Genomic DNA, 26,115 nt, shown 5'->3' with positions numbered 1-26,115 from the left:
TCTTAAGAAGCAAGTAAGTTTTGAAACCAAAACTATAAACAAAAGAATAGTAAATATTGTATAAATCTAAATCATAATATCTACCATCACTTTTCATCATCTTTTCTCATATCGAAAGTAAGCTGGTAACATTTAACAAAGGTGAATGTACTGAGCTTTATTCCCTATCTGTCCTTTTTATCTTTGTGGACTAGAAGGCATAGGTTAGTTTCAAGAATGACCTCTTAGTGGTTTTTAGGGATCAAGTTCATTAGAACCTTTGGAATGGTGATAGAACAGATAACAGTATGACAATTAAAAAGTTTCTTAGGTGATTCTAATGTATAGCAGATTTGAGGACCAATTGTATTGACCCCAGAGGAATTTAATTTTAATTTTAGTTTTAGTTTTCAGCACCAAGGTCAGTTACTAAGCTTGTGCTCAGCCTCACAATGCTCCATCAGGAGAGGTTGCTGTTATCATTTGCATTTTGGTTCTGCTGTCATTTTGCCTCCAAGGGATGGGAAAAATGCCTGACTTTTAGATTAAGCAAACTTTGGAGTTACTTTCTGGAAATTATTGGGCACAAGGATTTTTATTTTCTCATATATGTCTGTATTTATTGAAAAGCTGTATTAACAGAATAGCCCAGCTTGTGCAACAAAACTCATCAGAAGCTGAGAATTTAAATAATGTTAGGATGTTGAAATGTTAGAGCTGGAAGGGGCTTCAGAGATCATCTCAATTATTTCATGCATTTTATAGAATTAGGACATAAGACCCAGGGATGTGAAATGACTTAAGCAAAATTACAGAGCTAGGGAGTAGACTCTTTTTCATTCTATAGAATTTAGAATGGTTCCTCATCTTACCATGAATACAAGGATTTAATAAAATATTTCTGGTCAAATGACAGTATCAGAATAAAGCTGTTTATATTCAGATACACAGAGACTAAATAAACCTAATTTTTCGATATTTCTTAATAGCTTCTTTTTATTGTCATCTAGGAGTGACAGTTGAAACTACATTGCAAAATATTAATATAAAAGAAGATATGTTCCCAGTTCCCCCTAGCCAAATACCAGATGTGCATTTCTTTTATAAGTAAGTGAAGATGTTGCTTCTCTTGACTATTTTAGTCAAAACAATGTCTCCTCAGGGTGCCTAGCATAGTAGCATATACTTCATAGATACTCAGTGATTGGTTCTTAAATAGAAGACTTAGTATAAAGTAGGAAATGTGAACTATTTTGTAAGTGTTACATAAGTTCTGATATGTATAAATATATATCTTTTTCTGATTATATATATTTTTCTGTTTTTATTTTATCTGCTCCTGTTTTTCTATATATTTTATCTATATTATATACATATATTTTATATATATATATATATATATATATATATATATATATATATATATATTAGACTCTACTTCCTTTTCCAGGCAGTATTTGTAATTCACACATCTCAACATCAGCAAAAGTAGATACAACTTATCTCTCTTTGAAAAAATTTTTTTATTATGACTTTGATTATGATTATGGTAACTTAACACTTTGATAATAGCTTAGCACTTTATCTGAGAAAATAGTTAACTTTTCCTAGGCAGTGAAAGTAAATGAGCTCAGTTTGCATTAAAATTCCAAATTAGTGAACTTGGACACGTTTTTCTTTTTCATTGTTGCATAGAGTGTGGGAACAGTTATACACAGGATATTTATGTCTTTGTGATTTGTGTCCCGTCTGTTCTGTAAAATGACATTTGCCCTGCAATAGGTCTTCTACAACTACAACGTCTTGTGTTAATGGCCGGTCAACTGCTGTGAAAATGAGGTGCAATCCTACTAAGCCAGGAGCAGGAGTGATTTCAGTCCCCAGGTATTCTTATTACTATGTGATTTATTTCACATTTGTATTTATTGTGAAGAAGCAAAACTCTCCAAAATCGTACTATTTTAAAACATACTCTCTATGAATGCAAAGCATAAAGAGAACAGAATATGTCGATTTTTGTGGTGGGGATGTGCTGAACATCTCTTAAGAATAGGTCTTTGCCAATCTCATTACTTCCCAGTCTCCTCAATGACATATTCTCATCCTGTTTGTCTGAGTGTCTAATTGTCTTGAAAATTATTTAAGTATTATATAATTATTGTGTTTATATCATTATATTTATTCATTCTGTTTAGACCCAATTCCATTAAAAGCTGGGTTATATATAACCTGGCTTATAGTTCTTCATCAACAGTGAACTACTTGGGTGATCTAGATGGAAGTAATCTATCCACTGAATCATGGTTTCTTTCTCTGTAAGATCAAAGGGACCTGGGTAGATAATTTGCATGCTCCCTTTCAAACTCCTCCATGTTCTGACAATGGTGCCAGAATCACCAAAGTAGAGTCTGATCTGCTGAATACATAATACCGTTCATTTACCCTGCTGGCATTGAGGCAACAGCTCTCCACAATCTCAGTCTGACTAATAAAGTCCACTTGGGTGGGAACACTAGGAGAACATAAGCAATTTCGTGGACTACAAACTGTCAACATACCTACTGCTTTCTTGGTGTAAGTGACACTTAAATGTCTGCTGATTTTCATTTTTTACACTTATTCATTGTTCTGTATGTAGATTATTTGTAATCTTTGTGTAGAGTTAAGGTACCTTTGGATCACAGTTTGACTTGTGGGTTTTTCTCCATCAAGCTTTCAAAAGTGTATATTTTTTAAAAATAAAATGATTGACTTTATTTTTGATAGTTTCATGATAACCCTTGGGAAATTTTAAGCTATACTGCTTATGTCACAGCAGTATTGGAAATCAGTGGTCTAAGCATTGTGTCAACTACTTGGGCATCTTAAAAATATTTGCAGTGGTAACAATACTGTGGATTTACTTTGGGTCATAAAAGTACACCAATATTTACCTCTCACCAACTGTGTTTCTCTGATTCTCATAGATTTAGGAATAATTTTTTCTTTTCACCTTTTCAAGGTGAGAAAAGTATATGATGAGGGGAGAACATAATAAAAGATAATAGATATCAGTGAAAGAGAGAGAAGGAGCCTGAGGCTTAAGAGCATCATGTGGTGGAGAATACCTGTGCCAGCATCCAAGCTAGAGTCAAGGCAGAAAACCACACTTTGTTTATGAGAAGGTGTGTTTAGGGTTTCTTTAATTATTCCCTACTATCCCACCATAGAGCTTTGTGTTCAGATGCTTCTTCTATTTATGGTAGCACCTACAATGTCCTTTTTCAGACTTAGCAGCTAACCTGGCTGAGTCTGGCTTCATGGAGTCTCCCTGAATGGCTTCCAAAGCCGCCTCTAGGGCTCTGATTCAAGCAGATAATATGACTAAAGATGAGGTCTGTCCTTTTCAAAGTATATCACTCTCACTTTCCCAAGGTGGGTTCTGGTTTTCAAGGTAATAAAAAAAATAGTCTCATGATGTGAAATGATAACATTTAGAAACTTGATTTTTTTTTTCCTTGTGAGGAAAGGAAAGATAAGTTTTCCTTTGACCTCTAGCAGGGGTTTCTACTTTATAAATTAAAATTAATTTCTAGATCTTTCCTGAAACCAAAAGAATCTCTTGAGTGTTGAGCAGAGGAATACTTTTCTAAAGTACAAGGCAATTCTGGGGCACCTGGAGGGTTAGTTGGTGGAGCTGGCGAATCTTGATCTCAGGGTTGTGAGTTTGAGCCCCACATTGAGGGTAGAGATTACTTAAAATATTATTTAAAAAAACACAATACAATTGTGATGCATATTAAAATTCTTGAACTACTAATTTTTTAAAAAGATTTATTTATTTGTTAATGAGAGACACAGAGAGAGGGGCAGAGACACAGACACAGGCAGAGGGAGAAGCGGGCTCCCCATGTGGGACTTGATCCCCGGACCCTGGGATCACGCCCTGAACTGAAAGCAGATGCTCAACCACTGAGCCACTGAGGTGCCCTGTGGAACTACTAATCTTAATTCACATTTTGGTATTTTGGGGATTTGGCTTGGTGTCTCTTTTTTCTTTTTCTCTTTCTTTTTTTTTTTTCTTAGACAAATTCTCAAACTTTGTTCTGCATTTCAGTTTTCTGAAAAACTCATTTCGGTTAGCTTGAAATTAGCTTGGTCTTAGCCTACAATGTAGCCCTGAACTCATATTGGATATAACTTTATATATAATGATGATGCCCATTGAGGTTTGAGGACCACTGCTCTAGGGAACTGCCTGAACCCAACAACCTTGCATGCTAATAATAACCTTCGGTTCTTGCTTGAATCAGTTCCCCATTGGGTCACAAGGGGGAGCTCTGGGATCAGAGCATGAGAAACAGCAGCTTGTTTTGAAGTAATTAGATTTTTTTTTAGCTTTGGAGCTGAATAGAGATTTCCCACTCAAAGTAAGGAGATGTTTCTCACTGGTTTCTCAGGCTACTTTTGAAGAGGATTTACTTTGCAATTTTGGGGGTGGAGTTGGGGAGCTTTGAGATCTCCCAAAGAGGGAGGAAGGTGCTAATCAGGCACTTGCCTTGAAAAATCTCCTATGCTGTGACCAAAAAGTCTCAGAAAGCAGACTTTGGCAGTTTGGAAGGGATGCCACCCCCAGAGGATTCTCTCTTGGCCAAGCATCTTGGCAAACTAGGCAAAGGAGACTTGAGTAGTAGTGATATTGGTTGGGGCTCTGAAGCCCTGTGAAATGTCACAAAACCCTTAGCCCTGGGAAAATGAGGAGGTCTTAACAGAGAGTGGATGGACAGGAGAAAAGGGGCAATGTATGTTCTCTATGTATCTCAGGAAATTTAGAGGGAATAGGAAATTAACAGGGCCGCCTACTAGTCTGCAACTAGAAAACTGAATCCTGTCTGTTTGGTCTGGCAAATGCAGTTGGTTTCTAATTCCACAAAGTGTCTAGTGGTGGTGGTGGTGGTGTGTGGGTGAGACATTTTAGGTAAAAACTTTGCAGTATGATATCTGTGGCAGAAGAAATCTGAGAGCCAGAGTGGACTTGTGGGGATTACCTGGTGCAGTTCATATCTTGGCCAGCGAGTGAATTTCTCACAAAATAGACTGCTGATAGCCCTCAACTGATTGCCCTCTAGCCTCTGCCTAAGAAATTTTCCAAACCTCCAGTCATGATCCCAGGTGATTAGAAAAATTAAGGTTCTTCTTCTTCTTCTTTTTTTCTTAAGGTTCTTCTTTCAGTAGGAAAAATATAGACTTAAGCATTGTGTCCAAAGTGTTCTTTCAAATACATGAGATAACTCTGTGATTGGAAAGGTTATAAAAAGGCATTATTAGAAAATAGGCAAAAGGAACCATTTTTTCCCCTGATAATGGAACTGTCCTAGCACATGAGAGACATGAGTCAGACCCATTGACTTCACACGTTGGGGAGCACTGAGGACCCAGGCTGTGTAGCTGTGGAGGCACGGTCAAGGTAGAATGATGCCCTATGTCTATTGTTCTTTTCTTACCATCATGTTTTCATCTTGCCACCTTCCCCTGTGATTCTTCATGGGAAGAGATTTACAAAGAGACACTAAGAAAAGAAGCAAACATCCTGTGTATCTGGGGGATAACTCAATTGGTCTGCAAGTTATTGGTTTCTTGCTAAAAATGAGTCATCCTCCTCCAATGAGGTTGTCTTTAGTAATGGTGTGAGTTAGAGGAAAAATCACTGTCCTCTCTCTCTTTCTCTCAATTTATAACTATATTTAACTGCTTATAAATTAGTCTAAAACTATTTTTGTCAAGATCTCCTGCAAAATCCACATTCATCTCTATCCTAAGTGTAGCCTCAGCTTCAGAGAGTCAGGCTGGTGGATGGTTCAGGGCCAAGTGGACAGGGGGCTGCTGCCCATTAAGAAAGAAAAACCATAGCCTCTGAGAATATTATATCTCACAAAAGGGATGCCTCAGAGATCTGTCCTGATAGCATTCAGATATTGAACATGCCTGGGCTTTATTCCACAGGCTCTGATTTAGACTTTCTCTGTCAAAATCACCAGACTTAGAGGATGTTAAGTGTTTTCTTTGGTCTTTGGGAGAGGTCTGTTGAAGCCAAAGAATTTATCCATTTTAAGTTGGTAAGAGCCAGAGGATAATGATTGGTTAAATGGATTCCTTGTTTTCTTTTTCCTCTGAACCATTTATGGACAGATAATAGATATCTAAATCTGTACAAGGTAAATTCAAAGGCAATAGAATTTAAAAGATTAAAGCTGTGTTCCTAGAACAATGAAAAGTGAAGAGGCATATAAAAGCACTATGAGCATAAGTAAAAATCCATTATGATCAAGAAATGGAAAAATTCAGATAGGGGATTTTTAAAATTATACAGTTTCAACACTAATGAGTAATCCTAGGACATGGCATAAAAATATCACAGAGCATTCATCAAGTTTAAGGATCCATTTTGAAGTAAGGATGATAAAACTTTGACAGATTTTGCAGATCTATAGATAAAAGGGACTGAAGAGTGCCAGCTAGTGGAGTTTCTATAGGCCTGGATCAGATTCTGGTTTTTGGTAATTAACTCAAAGGAGAATCTTCAAAAAGGGGGATTTTCACAGGAGACTGGTAGAATTTTATATCCCTGGATCTAAGAGGTATGGGTCAAAAAAATCTTATGTTCAAACTCAGTCACAGGTGATTTATACTCTTCAGCCTCAGGACAAACAAAATTGGAGCAAGATTCAAAGCCATTTTATGGACTCCATACAAGAAGGCTTTCTGTCCATTGGCCTTCTCAGCAGAGAAAGGCTGAGATTTCTCAGAAGCCAAAGCCGAGAAGAGTTACCAGCAGCTGATCAGAGAGCATCACCCATGCTAGAAGATGCCAGTCTTGGAACTCTGAGATTGGGAAACCCCAAGAAACCCAGAAAAGCCTCACATGAAAGAATCCGAGTAACAATTGTGCTCTGACAACAAATGAGAAAAGTTCTAGATGCTTAAAACTATAGCCTTTCCCCCCAATTTCTTAAGATCCAGAGTGTCAGAAACATACTGACAATTTACATGAACTTTTTTTTTTTAAAGATTTATTTATTTATTCATGAGAGACACAGAAAGAGAGAGAGGCAGAGACATAGGCAGAGGGAGAAGCAGGTTCTTCGCAGGAGCCCGATATGGGACTTGATCCCGGGTCCCAGGATCACAACCTGAGCGAAAGGCAGACGCCCAACCGCTGAGCCACTGAGGCATCCCTGTACATGAACTTATTTTAACTTTGGAGTTTGGATATAATCTAGGCAAAAACAAGTTTACCCTGCTTTATCAACTATCCAGATCATTAACAGAATACTAAGTATTGGGTTGTAATTAATTGTTCATAAGAATAAGATTATTGTCTATGAATTTATAGTATGCACCAAGGAGATCTTGCTTTAGGTAAGATGATTCATTTAAAGGAGGATACTAATAACTCATATAGCTCAGTCCACTCCCCACCACTCCCAGAGTATGTATCCCATTTTAGAATCTGGGATAGAAATTACTTTTAAAAAGATCTGTCTGAATTCTTACACATTTCCAGTGCTATCCTGATTGGTAAGGCAATCCCAGAAGCAGAATAAGGAAACTGGGAAGTCTTCTTTATTAACAGTAAGACCACATTAGGGTGTACTTGGTTGTCCTTTGAGTTGATGGTGGTTTCTCTCTCTAGAATTCACAGCCACGGGGTCACCCTGTGCAACTCTAGCCTTGTGTTCCCAAACTATCCAAGAGTCATGTACTGCTCTTCAGACACCTACTTGCTGGTTTCTATGGGGGATCTTGTAGATAAAAAATTATAAAAGCAGTACAAGTAGTGACCCCTTTAAAAAGCCAATGAGGGAGGGATGAAGATGATGCTGATACAGGTCATCAAAGGGAAAAGGATTTTACATATTTGGCAAGAAAGCGTTTGTCTCTCTTAATACTGGCTTTTTTGTTCTTAGTAGAAGAAAATATTTTTGTGTTTTTTTCTCTTGCATCCTTTTGTTTCCTATTTTCATTTTATAAAGCACTATTGAAATTAGTACTGCTTCCTACATCCTTGTCATTTCATAGGAAAGGCCTGATTCAAACTGTGAAACTCGAGTTTATAACAAAGAACAAATTTGGATGTTCCACATTTTAAATGATTCATTGGGTTAAAAGAATTAAAGAATTGATTCTAAACTAAATTACTCTTAACCTAAGAGTATATTTTAAAAAGCGAAGTTTACCAGGGAAAGGCAGTGAATCACTGCAGTATTTTGACACTTAATGGCAGCTTTATAAGTTACATCAATGTCTTGATTTTTCTCCCCATTTCTGTAGTTCTTCCAGTTCTTTAGAAAGTGATGTGCATTGTTAATAGTCTTTTATATTTTGCAGCACTTGAAACTTTCCCAAATTGTTCTCTCATTTTGTCCTTTATAATCACCCTGTGAAAGCAGTGAAACAGACATTTCACTTCCACTAAATTACAAATATGAAACAGTGGAGGGGTGGGAAGGTGGGGCGTGCTGAGTCCTTCGTGGAGAAATACAGAATCTCTTGCAAGTCCAGCCAGAATTGTAACCCGAGTTTTCTCTTCAGAGCTTTTTGCAACTTTAATTAATTTTCCCCCTTTCTTTTTTATTTATTGAGGTTTTTTCCCTCACTTTACCAGACTTACTCTTTTATTTTATTTTCATTGCCCTTGAAAATGCCCCTGTGTTGGAAAGATAAAATAATTTGGGAAGGAGAGAATTGTGCAGGAAAGTATATTGGTAATTTTTGCTAAATGATCAAAAAATTAATTACCTTTAAAGTTTCAACTGATTGTTATGCAAATAATTGTGTTCTCAAAGAGCTTTTCTAATTGGTTAACCAACTTTTTTCCAAAGGTGCAGTTTTGAGTTGGTTTTACTGATGTGGAAGGTGGGAAGTAGTGATAACTTTTTAAGTGGCATGGTTTTCATCTATTCTACTTACTTTTTTAAAAATTTCTTTTGGTCTCTTGGTCTGAATATACTTTACTCCCTTTTACAAACAGAAGTCAAGGCTGGTAAGAGTTAAGCCATTTTTCCAGAGTCCTCACTGATCACTGTTCTTAGCTCTAACAGTACTGGGCCTCTGTTTCTGAGCACATGACAGAGAACTATGCTTTTATTTTCATCCTACCAGTGTTAGCATGCAGACATTTGGAAGGAGTCATATAAAAATGTAGTCAATTTTTAGGCACGTAGATTTTAATTTTACTGTTCATATTGTAGGATGCTCTTGGAATAGATACTAAGAATAAGAAATTTTACTCTACTGGTAGACCGAAAATTATAGTTTTAGATGGCATATCATCAGAAAGGCATCTGAAGTTAAAACTTAAAAAGGGATGTTTTGGGGGTTTCCCTTTTATTGTGTCTATCTTTTTGCCCTAGGTGTTTCAGGACACCTGTACTCAGCAGCAGCTAAGGTCTAAAGGAGGTTTTTAGAATACTGCCTTGTATTTACACAGCTTAACTTAAGGGAAGGAAGTATAATAGACGAATAAAGAGAACAGTATTCTCCTAGTTTTAATGAATTCATGAACAAAACAGCCATTCCCACCAGAACTTTTTCAAATAGCTTCCTGCTTCAATCAATAAGGATTCTGTACACAGTAACAGCAGTTTAATTTTTGAGCCATGCCCATGCACCAGGAGGTAGAGTTTCAAAAATCTCCATTCAGGCTCGCCTGGTACAGTGTGATCCTGCACCTACATCTGTGCGCCATCTGTGGTCATCAAGTGGTGTTGGTCACCACCTCTTAAAAGAAGTCACATTCAGGCTGAGGAAACCTAGGTTTGCAGAGTCATTTGCGTCACTGAGCTGTTTGTTGACCTGATAGTTGTTTTGTTTGTTTTTATGCTTTAGGCAATTTTGTTCTCCCGTTTCTCCACCACTCTTCCCCCCTGCCCCTAACCCTCTAGACCATGGTCCTCTTCATCATTCTGTTCCTGGAACCATTGCCTAAGTACATTCTTTCTGACAGATATGGCTTCTCCTTTCTACCACCTAGGTCCTATCTATATGCCTAGCGCCACTCACTGCCCTGCTCTTGAAGCTTTTCTGATAATGACCAGCTTGTAAATCCCTTCCAGTTTCTCTATCATTTTATCCCTCCAGCAGGCATTCCCTTGCTTTCTTCCTTTGTCTTCTGTTACTGGATATTTTAGACGTGTCTTCGGCATCCCTTCCACCAAGAAGTCTTCCTAGAGCTTTTTTTTCTGTATCTATGCCTCTCCTTTAAATTTTTAGAAAATAGCTTTGTAGAGGTATAATTCACATGCCATATACTTTGCCTCACTTAAAACAGACAAGCCAGTGGTTATCAGTATATTCATAGATATGTGCAACCATCACTACAGTCATTTTTTTTTTTTACTACAGTCATTTTTTTTTTTTTTACTACAGTCATTTTTAAGAGCTTTTAATCACCTTAAAAAGAAACCCTATGCCCTTTAGCTATCACCTTAGTTCTCTTTCAAGCCCAAGCAACCATTAACTTACTATTTCTATAGATTTTCTTATTCTGGGCTTTCATAAAAATAGCATCATTTAATGTATTGAATATATATAGAATTTATATTTTATATGTAGAAGATTCTATATATTAGCAGAAAATTTATATTCTATATATTAGTAGAAGATTGGCTTCTTCTACTTAGTGTATTTTCAAGGTTCATCCAAGTTGTATCAGTTCTATGTTTCTTTTTTATTGCCTAGTAATATTCCACTGAATGGTTATAGCACATTGTGTTTATCTCTTTGTCTGCTGGTGGACATTTGAGTTGTTTCCACCTTTTGGCTCTTATGAGTAATGCTCCTATGGACATTCATGTACAAGTTTTTATGTGGACATATGTTTTTATTTCTCTTGGATTTTCATCTAAAAGTAGAATTACTAGATCATGTGGTAACTCTTTTTAATGATCTGAGGAACTGCCAGCTTGTTCCAAAGCAGCTGTATCTTTTTCCATCCCATTAGCAGTGTACAAAGTTTCTAATTTCTTAACATGTTCACAAGTCTTATTGTTATTTGTCTTTTTTATTCTAGCCATCCTAATAGATGCGAAGGTGTGGTTTTATCTCCGTTAGATTTTTTGTTTGTTTTGTCAGTACCTGCACATTGCTTCCCAGTATGCAGTGGGCACTCAAATGTTGATTGGACTTGATTGAATGTGTCATAAGAGCTGTCATTTCATTTTTTATTTCAGCAAGTGCCCAGCAGGCACCTGTGATGGATGTACATTCTATTTTCTGTGGGAGAGTGCTGAAGCTTGCCCTCTGTGCACAGAGCATGACTTCCATGAGATTGAGGGAGCCTGTAAGAGAGGATTTCAGGTAAGTGACAAATCTATCTAGGCAGAACTATATTATTGAAGAGAAATTGATGAGTCTGGCATCACTTAAATCATGGAAACTGAGGTCCAAAACCATGGTAAAGCTTATAGTTAATATTACATTAATATGCATTTAAAATCAAGTTTGGGAGGTAGACTCCCATCTGCTAGAGTAACTGGAGGTATACAGTGACATTGGGGAAAATAAATTGTGCAAGGGAGTTGTAGGCTATTGATATTTATCTGGATTATAAAGAAATGGTATCATTAAACCAAGATGTGAGTTATATAATGCAGTTAAAGGTATAATTAAGATGGGGATGGCTTAAGTGATTCACTAAACTGTACCTAAAGAGTAAGCATGTAACTGAACATCAGGCCTATCTCATCCTGATTCCACTTTTCAGAAATCCCAACAGAATCTGACTCTCTGATGCCAATTCTTCCATAAGGTCACCACCACTGGTGGTTTCATTTAATTTATTTCTCTTGTCATTAAATTTTTTTGAAAACATGACTTTTAGTTACTAACAAATATTCTATTATACATATTTTGGAATTTAATAAATCCCCTGTTGGATATCTGAGAAAAACTTGAGAACAGTCTTTTTGTAAATAACTCTATAATGAACATCCTTATTGGAAATGTGATTATTTCCTTATTATTTTTTATGAGAAAGAGATTAATTGGGTCTAAGGAGACATTTTTAAGGTTCTTGATACATATTACTAACTTGCTTTGGTGGTATCATTTTTGCACTTCTACTAGCAGTGTTTGAGAGCTCTCACCTCACTGTACTAGTTTTGAGTAATATATAGAAAACACAAATTTTTCCTTCTTCAAGAGGACTTACTACTTCAACCTCTTTGAAATCTATTGAAATGACAATAAAAGAACACAAATGATAATACATCACTGCTAGTAGTGGTAACATTATTGGGGACTTGGCATCAGAGAGTCAGATTCTGGTGAGATTTCTGAAAACTGGGATGCAAATGGAATAGGTGTGATGTTCAGTCTCCTGGAGTGGGGAGTATGCTAGAATGCTTGCTGCATCAGGGGATCAGAGAGGGAGTGCTGTTCTGTCCAGGAAAATCTGGAGGAGCATCTCATTGGTAGGTCAGAGGGCAAGAGTACACGAAGTCAGAATGTCCTACCTAATCTCCTGCATTCAGAGTCATAGAAGCAGAAGCGTTCACCTCTAGGAAAAAAAACAGGGAAATATTCTCTAAAGAGGGGTTTTCAAACTTTAGAGACAATGAAGGTGTAGTAAGAAATATATTGTACAGCAAAGCTAGTACTCCCACATAGCAGTATGCCTAAAAATGAAATTAAATTTCATAGAACAATACTTATTTTCGTAACTTATGATGAAGTCTAAGCATAAAGGTAATATAAAATGTGTTTTTATGAAATAATTGAATAAAAAACAGGAAAAGTTCCCAAAAGGATAACACTAAAACAAATATTAGGAATGTCTTATATAATTTATCAAGTGTGCTTGCCTGTGGATAGCTTATTATGGTTTAGAGTATACATGGAGAGTGCTGCTCATGCATCTAGTACACTGTTAAGCCAGTTTCTTTTAACATTTTTATGTGGGTCAAAGATGAAAATTCTTGGCTTACCAAAAAGAAAAGTTTCTTTTTAGTCTTCATAATAACAATGATATACATTTTATGTCTCATAGTGAAAATTCTTCTTTATCGTTTCTCTAAAATTATGACAACCTTATCGTTCTTTAAAGAATAAATGAAAAATGGGGATCCCTGGGTGGCGCAGCGGTTTGGCGCCTGCCTTTGGCCCAGGGCGTGATCCTGGAGACCCGGGATCGAAACCCACGTCGGGCTCCCGGTGCATGGAGCCTGCTTCTCCCTCTGCCTGAGTCTCTGCCTCTCTCTCTCTGTGACTATCATAAATAAATAAAAATAAAAAAAAAAAGAATAAATGAAAAATGGATGTGTTCCATTCTTTGGCCACCAAGTTCAACTCAAGGGCTTTGAAAAGTTGGATGACCTTTTGTGTAAACATTTTTTAGTATTCAACATTTCTCTTCTGGAAAGTAATGATTAGAAGGTTAAGACCATGAGGTTGCAATAATTTCTCTAATTTCATTCAAACTCTCTTTATTGAAAAAATTCTGTTCAGCATGTCACAAGAATGTTTGGAACAGACCGTTACAAGGTGATTCTTTTTAAATATTTGTTTTTGCCTTAAAAACAATCTTTAGGAACACTTTGATGAGTTTGTCATATTGAAATATATAGTTTCCCTCCTATAGTTCCAAATTTAACTTGAGAAATAGTTAAGTGTATATTTCTGTTATACTTAGATATTGATTTTGAAAATATTTACCAAATGAGATCAGGCTTCAATTAGAAAAATATAAATGCTATTCCAAGACTCATGGAATTTAGTATATTTGGTTGCAACAGCAAAACAAATGGGTATGACATAGTAAATGGGTGTTTACTTCCAGTCTCTGAATAAAATATTTTAAAACGTCTACTCTTTAGTAAGCTTTATATAACACAAATGACAGCTTTCATTGTTTTCCATTACAGTAGACCAACCCTCCTTATCCCATGGGGGATATGTGCCGAGACTCCCCAGTGAATGCCTGAAACTATGGATAGTACCAAACACTGTATATACTTTGTTTTTCCCTTTACGTACATACACATGTACGTATGATTAAGTTTAATATCTAAGTTAGGCACAGTAAGAGATTAACATCTGATAATAAAGTAGAACAGTTACAACAATATACAGTAATAAAGGTATGTGAATGTGGTCTCTTTCTCAAAATATTTTACTGTACTGTGCTCACCCTTGTGATGACATGAGATAATAAAATGCCTGCATGATGAAATCAAGTGAGGGGAATGATGTAGGCATATGACGTGGCATTAGGCTGCTTTTGACCTTTTGATGATAAACCAGGAGGATCATCTGCTTCCTAATTGAACCCACAGAGAGAAGAAACTGCAGGTAAAGGGGGAGGACTATGGTATACTTGTGAGCAAATAGATTTCTTTGGATGCCAAAAGCCTCATGAGAGAAAATATGGTGATGGCAAAATATTGCTGTGGGTATCCTTTGATTTTTTTTTTTTTTTAACAAGTACACTGTTTCTGTCCTTTTTCCTGCTCCATCCTTTACAATACAATTTTCACTCTGTATTGACTGGAGTATATTTTCCCAATTCTATAAATACACCTAACCCAGATGTGTATGAAGTTAAATTTACACACACCAAGTCCTCCACATAGAGGGTTGTAAACTTAAGAGAGTGGCACAACTCATGGGAAAAGTGCTCTTATCAAATTGGATCTTAGAAATCTTTCCTAGGTTCTCAGTATGTAGTAAGCATTAATTTTAAATGTCATGCAGTTGTAGAGATTTGAAGAAATACTGTGTTATCACTAAGAGGGATATTTTTAAGCCTCTCATCAAATTTATCTCACCCTGTTTGCAAAATATCCCAGCATGCTGGAAGAATAAATTTTTCAGCTATGGAGTCAGCCATTTTCTCCCTTGACAATGACCTGTGACTGGATGAGGGGATAAGGCATTCTAATTAATAGTTACAGAATGACAGAGATTTTGCCAATAGCATGATCTTTTTTTTTTATTTAACAATTTGAGGAGCTTGGGGCAGCCCCAGTGGCTCAGCGGTTTAGTGCCACCTTCAGTCCAGGGCCTGATCCTGGAGACCTGGGATTGAGTCCCATGCCAGGCTCTCTGCATGGAGCCTGCTTCTCCCTTTGTCTGTATCTCTGCCTCTCTCTGTCTGTCTGTCTCTCTCTCTGTGTCTCTCATGAATAAATAAAATCTTAAAAAAATAATTTAAGGAGCTTATGGAAAAGTTAAGTGTTCTCGGTTTACAAGTATCTTTAATTTGAAGTTTTAACATTTTGCTTATGACTGTCATTCAACATTAGAGCTTTACCATTTTCACTGGCTGTTGCACATTTGATGAGATCATGTAAAGTGTTGCACGGTCTTCATTTGTTAGAATGCCCTTCAAATGAAGCTAACATTTGCTGACTAGACTTAACATTTTTCTCTTTATTGTCATTATTGACACTTAGAGATGTAGCATTTGTATTTGAACATGCCCCTCATTTCCCATATCATTCTTTTTTTTTTTTTTAAAGATTTTATTTTTGGGGCAGCCTTGGTGGCTCAGCGGTTTAGCGCCACCTTCAGCCCAGGGCGTGATCCTGGAGACCTGGAATCGAGTGTCCCACATCGGGCTCCCTGCCAGGAGCTTGCTTCTCCCTCTGCCTGTGTCTCTGCCTCTCTCTCTCTGTGTCTCTCATGAATAAATAAAATCTTTAAAAAATAAAAAAAGATTTTATTTTTATTCATGAAAGACACACAGAAAGAGGAAGAGACACAGAGGAAGAAGCTGGCTCCTCGCAGGAGCCTGATGTGGGACTCAATCTTGGGACTGGGATCACTCCCGGAGCCAAAGGCAGACATTCAACTGCTGAGCCACCCACACGTCCCTCTCATCTCATTCTTATAAAAATAATGTGACCCATTTTAAAAGTGTTTTTTTACATTAAACTTAATGAAAATGTTACAGTTGTCATGCAGTAAAAAAATTTTTTTCAATTACTAATGTCTTTTCTAAAAAAAACATGCTGAGAATTCTTATCCAAAACTTGGTTGAAACTTTTCCTTAAAATAAATACCATCCTCTTGTACTTCATGTTTAATTGCAGAAATGTGTATATGTATACAATAAAAGTACACATTCTGGGGTTATCGTTTTGTTAGGGTGTTGTTAAAGTGACCTTCAGAAAATTTAATCAGATGCAGTGATCAAAAATTGAGCGTTCCATGTCATTGAACATCAGTGGATATAATACTGGTCATTGTATTTGTTGAAATATAAAGGGAAATATGCACTGATTCCAATTTTCATTTCCGGTTAGTGTTATTTGATTTATTTATTTGAAAAAAATTCATGGTTGATATGCAATATATTGATTTTATTATTCCCTGGTTAACTGCAACTGGCAGTTTGAAAAACATTGCCTAACAACACTGAGACATCTGCTGTGGGAGGATAAGAATGAGGACCTACTGTGGGCAGTGATAACCTAGACCAGTGGATGGGAAATAAGGGTGTAGTCTGTATGCCTACCCCAACACCAGTTACCAAAGCCTGCCAGTAATTGTGTGCCTGAATATCCTGGGTCCAGAGCTTGCCCTTCTTCTCAGGGGAGACACTTGGTGGGGGAATGGACCTATAACATGGGTAGGTGAAACTCATTCCAGTTAACTGTATTAAACGACCTAAACGTTCAGTTAAAAACATCAGATTTGAGGAAATAAAGCCCAAATGGTGCATCTATACAGAGTAATTTTTATTCAACTTCCTCAGCATGTACTGACCCTCCTGATCCGATGATCCATGTTCTTACTTGGTTTTGTTGTGTTTTCATTCATTATTTCCTTACTCATTCTCTTCTCTCTTTCTTCTTTTTCTGGAGCTTCTATTAGATGAATGCTGAATAACTGTCTATGCCTACTGTGAATACAGAGCAGAACCCTTTTCCTTCTGAATCTCATTTCACATGTCATCTATGTGTGTGTGCTTTTTTAAAGGAAACCTTGTATGTATGGAATGAACCTAAATGGTGCATTAAAGGAATTTCTTTGCCTGAGAAAAAGTTGTCAACCTGTGAAACAGTTGACTTTTGGCTGAAAGTGGGAGCAGGTGTGGGAGCTTTCACCGCAGTTTTGCTGGTGGCTCTAACTTGCTACTTCTGGAAAAAGAATAAGAAGTAAGTAACCTCATTGGAGTGCCCATGTAAGAACTGAAGGATCTCTTTTGTTGTAAAAGTTTTAGAACTAATTATTATTACATCCAATAGTTTTTCTCAGACAGACAAGAAACTTTTATGAGGGAGTTATAGGAAAGACTTTTAAGAAAGGAAACAGAAATGATTATTATTCTGCTAATAGATGATAGAATGTTAGAGGTGATGGAATTAGACCCATTGACCCATTTGTTATAAAACAGATATAAATGAAGGCTCCGGGTTATTCAGGTAGATGGGAGCAGAGCTGAGATCAGAGGTCAGGTTTTCTCACTCTGCATCTATTTTTCTTTTCCTGACAGTGTTGTGTCTTCTTGCTCCAATATTCCTTTTTCAGTTTCTGTGGAAAGATATTTGCAAAAAAAAAACAGATTAAGTATTTAGGCAAAAAGACCTTTATTTATTCCAGGACTTTAGTAATCTAGGGTTGACTATTGAATCTATCTCCTGAATGTATATTGATCTGTTATGAGATTTGACTCTTTTAAAATGATTTACATATCTACAGGGCTCTGAAAGTTCTATATTGCAATATCTCAAGACAATGATAATACCTGAGGTAGTGACTAGGAAGGAGTATGTTATATACAGAAACAGTAAGGATCACATCACTTAACCTATATGGTATTTTCATTCTTATGAACTAAACTTTGGAAAATCATACAGTGCCTTAGCTTGCAAATATTTATAAACTAAGAAAATGCATTCAGGTTCTTCAAGGTTTCTCTTGTTTTTCAAAAGTTCTTCATAATTGGACAATTTATTCAATGTAAAATAATTGATAGAGTTAACTATACTGCCACAATTCTCTAAAATCCTGAAAAAGATTTGTGTGTAGATGGTAGATTAATGAGAACACATAGTACTTTAGTGATAGGTGAGGGAAATTTATTAGTGGAGCCACTATACTGCAAAAGCATTTAATGGGCTGGTGTATGACCACCTAAAATAAGTATTAATTTGTATTAAGCAGCCGTTTTATTTATTTACCCCTACTTAGACTGGAGTACAAATATTCCAAATTAGTGATGACAACTAACTCAAAAGAGTGTGAACTCCCAGCTGCAGACAGTTGTGCTATCATGGAAGGAGAAGACAATGAGGAAGAAGTTGTATATTCCAATAAACAGTCACTACTGGGAAAACTTAAATCCTTGGCAACAAAGGTAAAGAGCAGAATTTTAATCTTGTACTACTGTGCATTTATCAACGAGTGGTCATATTAACCTAATAGCATTCATGCAACCCTATCATTAGGTATCTCTATCTCCATGGGTATTTATCCAATTAAAAAGAAGTACACAAGGATGGAGATAGATAGGTAGATAGATAGATAGGTAGACAGATAAAAAGAATATCCACTGCAGCATTGTTTTTTCTTTCTTTTTTCTGGTTAACAGAGTAGGAACAACCTTACACACCATGAAGAAGGAGCAGAGAAGAAATTTCCATATATCAAAGTAATGGAATACTGTGCAACTGTGCAGCTATTAAAAATGGACATATATATGTCAATAGGTCCAAGATAAGTAGAAGCAACACAGAGACTATTACCTCTATTAAAGATTCATTTATGTTAGTCTTTACAAAGCAGACTATTAACAGTGGCTATTTTGGGGAGTAACTAATGGCAGTCTTTAGTTTTCGAAGTAGTACATTTGTATAATATTTGGATTTTTACAAAGATAATATATTATTTTCTAATATTAAAAATTTTAGGTTGAAAAAAGATCTTACTTACTCATACTTCTCTTTTTGGTTTTTTTTTGTAACAAGGTTTTTTCACAGAGAAAAAGTAAAACTTATATAAACTCTTGAAGTATTAAATGTACCTTATCAGATGCCATCACATTTGCCAGCTTTGAAATGATGACGATATCCAAACAGATTAATATTTAGTCTTAAATATTATTTGTAAACACATTTTATTGACATTCTTCACTATTGACTTAAAATATGAGAAATTACCAGTTTACCTCCACTCACCATTAAAAATAGAATGAAACAGAAGAAAGAAAATGTGTTTCAAATGATTTTCAGCAGGAAGAACAAGTGACAAAAGATTACATTTATTAAAAATGTCTTAGTCACTATTTTCTTTTACTCTCTGAATTTAAGTACATAAATATATAAAGAATCATTTAAAAACAAAATGAATAAGCCATATTCCCCTTCTGCTAATGGTTAATTTTTTTTTTTCACTGCGGTACTTCAGAAGGGATGTTTTTGCTATGTAGTAACAAATATATATTCAGCACCAAGAACTGAAATTTTGCCCTACTTGCAAGATAATAACAAATGAGCCTTCTACTGTTTCATGGACAGTTTAGGAGGCACAAGACTCCTGGTCAGGGACAAAGCACAGCTAAGTGCTCACAGCATAAGCCAGGGTATCAGCATTTATACCAGTTCCCCAAGCTTGGCTTTACTCAGGGCTCTGTGAACAGAAACAGATGACACTTGCACCATCACTGGCTTGCATTACAGGAAAGGAACTCTAAGCTTTGGGAACCTGACTCAGAATGGGCAGTAAGCATGCCAATTCTTTGCTCCAAGGAGAGATACTATTGTTGTTGTACTAGACAGGGAGTGTATGTTCATTGCTTCAGAGGGAGACATCATTTCCTGCCATTTGGTCTGAAAAAATACAATTTCTTTAGCTTCCAAGGCTGCTTTCTATACAAAGATCCTTAAAGAGATAATCTTGAACAAAGGGAAATCACTGTCTTGCTCCTAAGATATATGGAAATGCAAAAGAACCATGGAGAATTATCTCCCCCAAATATCCAAACTTCATTTCTACACCATTTTGGCTTCTGGTGAATTTTCCCATTAATTCGGGCCTCTATCCACCCTCTGTTTAATCTGATTGAGCCTAGGCTCAAATCTGGCCAATTTACTGCATACCACATCTATGGAATGATTGAACAATAGCAATGGGAATGTTGGCGTTGTTATTTGGGGCAGAAGCTGGAGCCATTCCCAGCTGTTTCTTATAGATTTCTCACTAAGTTTAAAGGTTAGAGCATCTGGTGGGTATGGCAGACCTAGTAGTCAATTAAATTTAAGGTACTTGAAACAGTTTGAGAGAGGAACACTCTCATTGTCCTTCATAAAAGATGACGGGTGGCTCTGAAAAACAAATTATCATTAATACCCCTCCATTCTTCATATGTCTCAGGGTCTTTTAAAAAAGCTTATGATGGGGATCCCTGGGTGGCACAGCGGTTTAGCGCCTGCCTTTGGCCCAGGGCGTGATCCTGGAGACCCGGGATCGAATCCCACGTCGGGCTCCCGATGCATGGAGCCTGCTTCTCCCTCTGCCTATGTCTGCCCCTCTCTCTCTCTCTCTCTCTCTCTGTGTGTGTGACTATCATTAAAAAAAAAAAAAAAAAAAAAAGCTTATGATGGAGACCATATGTGTCTTCTACCTTTGTCAGTGTGAGCTATGGTAGGAGGTCTTGATGAGCTGGGTAGTCAGCCAACTAATAAAAGTTATTATCCTTTTAATCTAGGATCATGACAATCCAGTATAACCATATAGATGACTACACTAGTATTATATTTGAATCTCCTAGACTCCCTTCTGTCAGGGATATCATCAGACATCCTGAGAGTTGCTTTTGAGTAAAAAGGACATATCATGTTTGAGAGTGATCAGGGTAGAATCCTGAATTTTCATGTAAGCGTAGATAATCTTATATAAGTCATATAACCTCAACCTGCTTACTGATAATTATGCATGACATGGCCAAGAAGAGATGATCCCTTTCTGGGGACAACTAAACATGGTTTAGTAACTCCTGTGGACCAGGAGCTGGTGAGGGAAATAGAGTCAGGAATCTTTCTTATTGATTTTTTAGAAGGCCCTTCTCACACTCAATACCTTTTAACATTAAGTATTGAAGGTCCACTGAACACATTTACCTCAGCCCATTTTCAGGTAGCTTTTATGATAGAAAGGCACCATTGTTAGGCTGCAAAAGATCCATGAAGTCACAAACATTAAACAGATTTTTTTCAAGGATCATGGTGGCGTGGCTAGACTTAGCAGATCAGACTGGAACAGCAACACTATAGCATGAACAGGTGTTGGAAGTGGTAAGGCACTACTGATAGCCCAAAGAAGTGATCAGAGGTGTGATCTTATCAATTTGCCATGGAAAAACTGGTCAACTTTTGGCATGAGTCCCAAGTCTGGCATGCTTGGTAACCTCTGCATCTGAAAAAGAGTCCTTTGCTTTATGCCCAGTGTGTGATGGCAGAGTCATTGCTCTGGTTAGCAAAGTGATGGGTCCATGCAGCATTTGTGGCAGTCTGTCTGGTGCAGTCAGTCTCTTTCGCATGCTTAATTCTCTTTGATCTTTTCAAACAATGGGTCCTTAATGGAAGTATCTACGGGAGTAACCCAGATAATTTGATCAGCTGAGATTTGTTTCTGGAATTTGTTGCCCCAGAGAGGAGTAACTTTAATATGGTCAGTTTATAGTTTTCCAAGTAGCAGACCAAATAGTTTATTGACTCTTGACAATAATAGTTCAGGAGTTAGTGGTGATATAATAAGGTTTATCAAGATAAGTACTAGCCACAGCTATGAGAATGGCTTTGGGTTCTTCCCACTTAGCCAAGCAATTTTTTAGGTTTTCAGTTATGCATACTGGTCTGAGATAGGACAGCTACAGCAGCTGGTAGTCACCCATTGGGTTTCAGCTCAACCAAACCATCAGGGAACCAGGCCCAGGCATGCAGTAGAACTTTGATGAACCAAGGACTGAAGCCAGTGGCTTCATTTTTGGTGGTGAAGTACAGGATAAAGTTTCCCTAAAAGGGTATGCTGCCATTTTTTAATGTGAGGCTGTGATGCTGCTGGGCAGGACCAGCTGTATTCTTGAATATACTATTTATATTTGACAAGTGACGCTTATCAGGTCCTTTCTGACCCAATATCAGGCTATAGAATCACAAAATGCATAAGAATGGCTTTCAGTTTTGACAAGGACTCAGTAATAAGCTAATAGCTTCTTTTCAAAAGGACTATACCTGGTAGTCATATCAAAATGATGACTCTAAAATCCCAAAAGATACCTCTGGAGGAGGGCTCCTTCCCATTACTGAACTCTCTAATTGGCAGAATCATTAATCACTGAGAGTTGTATCACAAAGTGGTCATTAGAATTGTGAGGCCACAAAGGTGGAGAGCAGGATTCAGCTTGCTGGACAATTTTTAACATAGCCTGTTAGTTTGGGCCCACCTTAAAAGATAACTATTTTGTAGGTTAGCTGATGTCAAAGAGCAAGTAGCATATTCAAGTGAGGCTATACCGTCTCCAATAGCCAAGAGTCTAATAAAGTGCTGGACTGTTTTTTCCATGACTGGCAGACAGATTTAGCATTGCAAATCTGGTCACAAAGTCTCAAGAAACTTCACTTACCTAGCAGGTTCCTGAATTTTGTGGGGGTTTATCAGCCATCTTTGTTGGTAGAAGTCTGATACTACAGGCAACACTGTTGAGACTGAGGCTTTTGACTTGACACCGACATTGCATCGTTTATGTCAGGACAGCGTTGGGCATCAACAGGTAGAGAAACTTGTGTATAATCCTGACATAGACATTTGTTGCAAATGGCAGAGGAATTAGGAATCCTTGCAGTACTCTGCTAGCTCTCCTCTCCATGGTACTACTGGTACTACATGGTACTGCTAGCTCTCTAGTCTCCATGGGACTACTCTTGACTAGGGGAATCTCCCCTGGTACTTAAGAAATGAGTATGTATAAGCATGTAACCATCAATTCCTACTAGATTTTCAGATATAGAAGTAACAACAGCAGCATCTTGGATAGTCCCGCAGAACCTATCACACAAGGTCACATTACCTTAGCTTCCCTGCTGGGAATCTTGTTTAAACCCTGTTAATGGAATTTGCATGTCCCTCTCCTGTCACAGTTTCTGGTAGAATTGGTGACTTTGATGCCTGCAATGAAGAGTCATAAAGGTTTGAATCCTTCTCCTCCTCAAGGCTCCCTAGCCAACTCAGATGGTTGTGCATGGCCTTCAGTCCCTCTGGATGACAAAAAAACTAATAATCTTTCTTTGTAAAGCCAAGGTAGATGGGGAGGAAGAGATTAAGGGTGTAGAGAGAAAGACAATTTCTGAGACAACAAGCAAAAGCATTTGCTTTGTTTTTAAGCAGCACAGCAGTTGCCCAAGCAAACTTCCAGTGTTTTGGTCCACCTAAAATCCTATGTTGAAGGGCAAGGTTATCATCCCCAACATCATCTATTTTAGCTTTGGGATTCCTTCTTGACTCAGACCCAGCTGCACTGATTTTGGGCTGAGGCTTGGAGCTGTTACATCCTTTTGTTGATTTAGGCTTAACTCACATACTAGAGCCTGTTTAAAAAACCGAATCCACCTTATTTCTTGTTCCATTTTCATAAATCTGCATTACAGCTTGGTTTTAAAATAAATGATAGGGAAAGTTTCCAGGGTGGGGCTGATCATACTAACTTATTAAAATTCCTTTGGGTCAGTTTCTCATTCTTCAGTGATCTTCCACATTGTAAACCCAATCTGGGTCAGTAAGAGTCCCAGTGCTAGTCATTCCCTCACTAGGTTTTCCTGTGGGAATTAGTCTCAGGAAAATCTTCTGGAGAAGGCCAAGGCCTGTTACTGCAGTCTAAGTGTTTTCTCATATTGCAGTACTTCCTTTGTTGTTATTTTATGGTAATAGAATTGAAAGCTTGAAAGATTCCTGAAAACAATCACAGGAAACATGATGGTGGATAAAGTCTTTCACCCTGAGAAGATTGAGTGTACCTCTTTTTGTTTTGAATAGCAATTTTAATTGCCATAATAATTAAGAAATATTTAAATGAACATTTAAAATATCATAAAAAAGCTGAAAGAATTGTATAGTGGTATAGCCACATACCTACCACCTAGATTTTACTATATTTGATTTATTACCCTTCTTTCTAAATTTCTGTTCATTTACCAATACATCCTTTTTTGATGCATTTCAAAGTAAGCTGCAGAATTTAATACATTTCACACCTCTAAACACTTCAGGATACATATAATTGATGAGAGAATTCAATATTTTCATTTTTTTCTAAGGGACAGTGTTTACCTAGAGTGAAATGCCCACATAACAACTATGCAATTAGATGAATCTTGGGAAGTGCATATATTTGTATCACCCCAAATCCTATCAAGAAATAGAATGTTAGGAGATCTCTGGGTGGCGCAGCGGTTTGGCGCCTGCCTTTGGCCCAGGGCATGATCCTGGAGACCCGGGATCGAATCCCACGTCAGGCTCCCGGTGCATGGAGCCTGCTTCTCCCTCTGCCTGTGTTTCTGCCTCTCTCTCTCTCTCTCTCTCTCTCTCTCTCTGTGTGTGACTATCATAAATAAATAAAAATTAAACAAAAATAAATAAATAGAATGTTAGTCTCACCCCTGAAAGTAGACTCATGCCCTCTTGCATGCAATTGATTCCCATTCTTATCCTCCAGAGGAAACTGCTATAGCAATCTTTTAAACTGTAGGTTAGTTTTGTCTGTTTTAGAACTTCACGATTGTAATTACACAGGACATAGTATTTTGTGCAAGTTTTCTTAAGAAGAAATGGTTTTGAGATTTATCTACCCTGTGTTAATCAGTGATAGATTCTTTTTATTCATAATTAGTATTCTATTATGTGGATTTGCCAAAAAATGTTTACTCATTCTCCTATTGATGAATATTGTGCTATTTCCAATACTTAGCAATGAATAAAGCTGCTATTAATATCATTGGACATGTCATATTGTGTGTCCCATTTCAAAAATTTGTTATGCATGGCTTTGTGGAGCAAAACTGGCTGTAAGTTTCTTAACTGTTATGTCATTTAAGATTTGCTTTATCTTCTATATGTCTAATCATGTCCTAAAAGTATTTTCTTATTTGGTATTTTCCTCCCAATACACTGGACTTGTTGGTATTTTCCTCCCGATACACTGGACTTGTTGGGGTTTATTTACAGATTTAGTTTTCTTGACTTTTTTCAACAACATTAAAAATATATCTTCAGGGTTGGGTTTTTTTTTTTTTTTTCCATTATTCATTCCACCGTCATTCATGGGATACTGATAGACACTCTGCCAGGTTTTGGTGATATGTCAAATTAGATACAGTTTCTTATGTCAGAAACTTTTATTAGTACATGACACATGTACACCATACACAGACACACGATCATCCAGTGTGACAAGAGCACTGAGTAGGGTCTCTTGGAGGACAGTGGAGAAGGGAACAAAAAAGATAGTGACAAGGTAAGGAGAAGCTTCTGGGAGAAGTTGGCTTTTGAGTAAATTCTTGAATCTAGAATTCAGAAAAATCATTTGTATAGCATCTTTATTTAATGATTGAGTAAACTCATACCTATAGAGGTTCCCTTCTTTGTCCAAGAAAGGGTTAGGTAGGAATTAAAAATCCATCTCCTGAGTTCTAATCTAGTGTTTTTCCTCCTGAAATGTGGTGTTTCAATACATTAGCATAAGCATTGATTGATAGCCTACTATGTGCTAGGCCTGGAGTCATGTTTTGGGAATTTAAAAAATGAATAAGCCCTAATTCTTGCCATCGATAATTCTCAATTAGTTGTGCTAATTCCACACACACAAAGACATGTACATACCTATATATCCCACCTTCTCAGCAATAGGAGCAAAATCCCATGTGAACACAGAGGATATGGTGTCTAAAGCCCTGTGGAGCTAACATGATTTTATAAAGTGTTTTTTTAGTGTTTTATTTCAAATATGACCTTGAGGTCCCCCCTAGGCCTCAGCGCTTTCTACCTTCAGAAACATATTGGGTCACATCTTCTGAAGGAAAGGCCCTAAAAATCTCAAATTTCCTTTTTAGTTTATTGCTGGTACACTAAATTCTTTCCCATGATACACTATAAGCTCCTTGA

The 26,115-nt window shown here is 37.0% G+C and overlaps 1 protein-coding gene across 2 annotated transcripts in view; it reads left to right on the top strand.

The window, feature by feature from the left end:
* ELAPOR2 (endosome-lysosome associated apoptosis and autophagy regulator family member 2) overlaps positions 1-26,115 on the top strand; it is a 171,879-nt gene that overhangs the window by 140,872 nt on the left and 4,892 nt on the right. For both annotated transcript variants that reach the window (XM_025471511.3, XM_035698439.2), the window contains exons 17-21: positions 990-1,086; positions 1,762-1,863; positions 11,190-11,316; positions 16,939-17,117; positions 18,154-18,319. In XM_025471511.3, coding sequence (XP_025327296.1) covers positions 990-1,086; positions 1,762-1,863; positions 11,190-11,316; positions 16,939-17,117; positions 18,154-18,319 — 671 coding nt within the window. The remainder of the gene's footprint in view (positions 1-989; positions 1,087-1,761; positions 1,864-11,189; positions 11,317-16,938; positions 17,118-18,153; positions 18,320-26,115) is intronic.

Source organism: Canis lupus, chromosome 14, assembly GCF_003254725.2.
Source record: "Canis lupus dingo isolate Sandy chromosome 14, ASM325472v2, whole genome shotgun sequence".
NCBI lineage: Eukaryota > Metazoa > Chordata > Mammalia > Carnivora > Canidae > Canis > Canis lupus.
This window is presented reverse-complemented; position numbering and strand designations above follow the sequence as displayed.